Source organism: Plasmodium inui, assembly GCF_000524495.1.
Source record: "Plasmodium inui San Antonio 1 unplaced genomic scaffold supercont1.141, whole genome shotgun sequence".
NCBI classification, from domain to species: Eukaryota; Apicomplexa; class Aconoidasida; order Haemosporida; family Plasmodiidae; genus Plasmodium; species Plasmodium inui.
In genome coordinates this window covers 2,083-6,384 of record NW_008481975.1, presented here as the reverse complement: position 1 = coordinate 6,384, position 4,302 = coordinate 2,083, and the positions used below count along the sequence as shown (strand labels likewise).

At 49.8% G+C, this 4,302-nt stretch overlaps 1 protein-coding gene across 1 annotated transcript; it reads left to right on the top strand.

The window, feature by feature from the left end:
• Positions 1 to 2,426: 2,426 nt before the first annotated feature.
• C922_05701 (hypothetical protein) lies at positions 2,427 to 4,080 on the top strand (the record flags this gene model as incomplete). Its single annotated transcript, XM_008821272.1, has 2 exons — positions 2,427 to 3,871; positions 4,008 to 4,080. 2 exons carry the CDS (start codon positions 2,427 to 2,429, stop codon positions 4,078 to 4,080), a joined length of 1,518 nt encoding a protein of 505 aa, XP_008819494.1.
• Between the last annotated feature and the right edge of the window lie 222 nt (positions 4,081 to 4,302).

The window sequence follows — 4,302 nt, the reverse complement described above, 5'->3', positions numbered from 1 at the left end:
GCAAGGAGAGGGGGAAAAAAAGCAACAGGAGTCCAATTTCCACCATAGCCGAGCAGGAGCATGATGAAAACAGTCAAGAGGACCCTCAACGGGAATTGAAGTTCAGTACTACCCCAGAGTAGATAACAGGTCCCAAAACACAAGTGAATAATAGAGGTGGCCAAATCACCTTCCCGACCAACTCCCGCGGGAGCCTAAAGGCAGATCCAAGGACGAGTATAATCCACAAATATAGAAAGAGAAGAATCCACCGAGTTTAGAACAATAAAGCTTCAAGCTAGACAACCCCAAAGTGAACAAGTCAGAAACTAGCTTATTCAGGAATCACGGAACCGTGAAGGGATTCGAAGGAACAGGAAACGGAAAAAATCCCAGACAGTAGGAGATAAAACAGGCCTGAAGGACTACATATGAAGGGAACGCGAATGGAAGCAGACACCAATCACAACAACAACTAACCAGAGAGATGAGGGCAGATACAGATAGACCATAAGAAATTTAAGATGACCAGGGATTCGCCTAATAACGAATCCATCAGAGAAGTAACGGAGAGTTACTAGAACCACAAATAGAAGCAAGAGAGAAAAGTCACAGGACGTAGGACGAGAAAAAGCAGCAGAGGACGGGGCAGAGATAGTCGAGGCCAAGGGAGCAACTCTAGGAGAAATAAGGGAACCACTCCTTCCTCGGACGAATAAACAGACGCGAGGCAGCTAATGACAAAGAAAGTCGGAAGGGAACAAAGAAGGTGGAATAAGGAGATCGTCGTATAATATAGGGCGAAACGTCTAAAGACATAGAAGGAAGAATCTCTGGTCCTAAGAGCAAAAAGACAGCCACAAACCTAGGAAATGTGCAAAGGATCGATCGTAGATCACGCCAGGGAGAATAGCAGGAAATCAGAAAAAATATTCTCCAAAGGAGGCTGACAATCCAATCCACCCAGACTCTGAAGCAGGAGACCAGGAAATAGCCTCCAGGAACTTCAAGCAAATATTCCCAAGCCTTATAAAGAGGACGAAGTGGACCGTGATAATTTCTAGAGTTCAGGTCAAAGGAAACCTGCGTCAAATAGGCCCAAAAAAAATAGGAAGTCGGAGACAGTCATTGGTCGAACAGACGAATAGAGAACTCGGCCAGAAGACAATACAACAGCTTCCGGTTCCGAACAGTCGGAGCGGACATAAACTGAAGGGGAAGACCGAGGCACCCAAGGAATGAGGGGGTAAGGGGAAATCAGGACCTCAGACTAGAAGGAGATAGTCCCCAAGGAGTAAAGGATAGAATGGTTAAGAGCTAGTCTCACTCAAATTTTCCAGGGCCGAAGAACGTCAACGGAAGTGTAGGAACAGCAGAAGTATCCGATTCCCCACTCTGTATTTACCACCCGTTCAATCCCGACAGGAGTTTAACTCAAAGGGGGGAAGGTAGGAAAGGAGTGGGCTAACAGAGAAAACCCCAGCTGAGAGCACGTAGGAACCGACCAGTCAAGGGAAATCTCTTATCAACACAGCCGAAGAGGAGGTACCACGAGGTAATCGAAAAACACCAACCGAGGGACAGGGGCAGGTAAGAAGTCCGGAGGGAAAGAGAAACCGTAGAGAACAGGGTGGCGTCGAGGGGAAATCAACGATGAAGGATAGAAGTTACAGGAGAAGGAAGAGGGGGGGGGGAATGGGGAGGATGAGGGTCCCAGGGACGGACTAGGGGAATTAGACCCCAAGACATCGAGCAGGAGATCGAGGAGGAGCTTCCGTTTATGACTCAAGGATCCAACTAAAGCGTTCCAAATGGGATCGGGGGGGAAATCCCGCGACAAGGAAAGCTGAAAGCAGGAGGATGACCGAACTCTAGGTCCCTTAGCCAGGAACAGATCTAAGGTAAGTGTGATAATTCAGGGAAGTCAGATTCTCAACTATGGTCTCAAAATCTACTTGAAAGGACCCAAGGGATAAATCAGGGAGGACGAAACCGAGGGGAAGTCAGGGGAGTTCGAAGTAAACAGGGGGAGGGAAGAGAGAGAATCATCGAAACGGCCCCCACCAACCCCAACACACCCCTGGGTGAGAGAAGAACCCACAGGGATGAATAAACGGGGAGAACACGTGACCGATCGGGGGAGTAGCAGGGCCTAAGACATGAATGAGTATGGAGGAGCAAACCGTAGAATAGGGGTCCATAGGCAGCCCCATGCGAAGTGCCAACTCTCGTTAAGCTGAGGGAAGAGACAAGGGTCTAAAAATCGATAAGATAGGATCTGAAAAGACAGGCTTGCTGATATGACTTCGTCTATCCAATAGATAGAGAGAGACGAAAGGGGAGAGAATAAGCAACAGACGCAAGAATCTCAGTCGAAATCATAATCGAAGGAGGACGAATCCCCAGTAGGCGTGAGGACCCTCGGGCCGTAAACCAGATTAAGAAAGATGTTAGAGTGGAAAGGGGAATCGAGAGAAAGGGTCCATTCAGGCAACTGCACCCCTGAGTCCCAGGGGAAATTCTGTTTTTTCGTCCCTCGAGACGGAAGACCCAACAGAGACCGCCCGGCCCAAGGACTACAGACATGGATGGAGACTTTACAGAGTCAAGGAGGGAAGTTCCTATTAAAGGAGACGGGAACCCAACTGAAGGGACTAAAACGTAAAGACAAGGGAGGGATAGTGACGTGGGGGGCTCTGGTGGATGAGGTAATAAATTGGTGTCTTAGCAGAGCAAGCAATAAAGTAAACAATGGAAAGGAGGATAAGTACTTATCACCAACCGAGACGAGATTATGGCATGCAGTCATAGGAAGAGACGCGTATACGGAATGTAACAGTAATGGATCTTGTCAGAAAATGTTAGGTTTGGTTGCATGTATCATCTCATGGATATGGGGAGACGACAACCGACTAAAGGGAAATATCGAGCATCTGAAGAGCAAATGTGATAGTCTAAAACCGAAGTTTCTAAAGTCAAAGTATAGCCTCGAGAGGGAAGGACCAGGGAGAATCAGAACTCACTCTCACCAACAGAGTCAATGTGGAGCGGGGAACAGTTTCGACAAATGTCCTAGCGAAGCCCTGAGTCTCGTAATAAGTGTCAGTATGGCACTGAAGGACCTTTGTCCAGAATGTCCCACCACGGGTTTAGACGAGATTTTAGGGACAATGCTGAGACTCGAACCCACGGAGGGCCTCTTTTGTCAAGCTAGCAGGAGAACGGACCCGTCCTGTGCCATAAAACCATGCAGCCCGACATGTGAGGGGAGTCTATATCATCAGATGGAGGAGGAGATGACCGTGCGTGAAAAGATCCCCCAGATCCACCACAAAGCGGAACCAACCGAAACAGCGGGTGGCTCGGCCCCGCTCGGTCGACTGAAGGAGCAGGAGGCGGAGAAAAATCAGATGTCAGGAGATCAGCACCGGGCAGCTAAGGAACAAAACAGCTCAGGAGCAGAGGACCAAGGAGGAAAGGTCAGCAACCGGACCAGACACAACGGAGATCAGCAACTCGTTCGTGCAGGGCCAGGCCTCCAGCGACAGGGAACCACCGCCTCTATAGCCGCCGGAACAACACAGCCGGAACTAGCATCGGCAGCAGTCAGGGTAGAACAAGGAATAACCAGGGAAGGAGACCCCGCCCCCCCTGCGGCCAGGCCGAACACGGAGGGTCAGAGTGAGTTAGAGGTTCAACCAGCAGGAGCCTCCAATTCATCTTCAAGGGGGGATAACGGAGCAGGGAACATACAAGACATAGGAGCAGCAGTGGGGGGTGTGGCCGTAGCAGTAATGTTGGTTGCTTCGGCCTATGGTTATTATCGTATTTATATAAAAGGGACTCATAAGAGGCCGAGGGTATTGAGTCTGAGGGATAAGGTTGGGATAAGGTATGAACCAAAGGAACTCAACTAAGCCGATGATCATAGGCAGGCTCCAGGAGCAGAAGATCCAGGGAAAAGAAGGCAGATACAGCGAGACTCCGAGGTGGGCCGGATATGATGTTCCTACACCCCTCGTCCACAGAGATGACGCAACTTCTGAAGCCAGTCCCGAAAGAAACGACCAGTCAAGAGAAGGTGAGTTACAGGAGGATTAGGAGTAGTCGGAGGATCCAAACAGGGCAAGGGGGGGAGGTGGGGGGCCCCAGCGCTCAATCCAGAATAACGTCTGAGAGATAGACAGACCCTACGTTAGTCACCAGGCAGAACCGAGAAGTAACAAGCATCCCGAAACTAAGACAACCCGCAGCTGGGTCAGGGGGATAGGGCAAGGAAGGCGTACCGTGAACGAATCTCGTATGACTGGGGAAGGAGGAAAG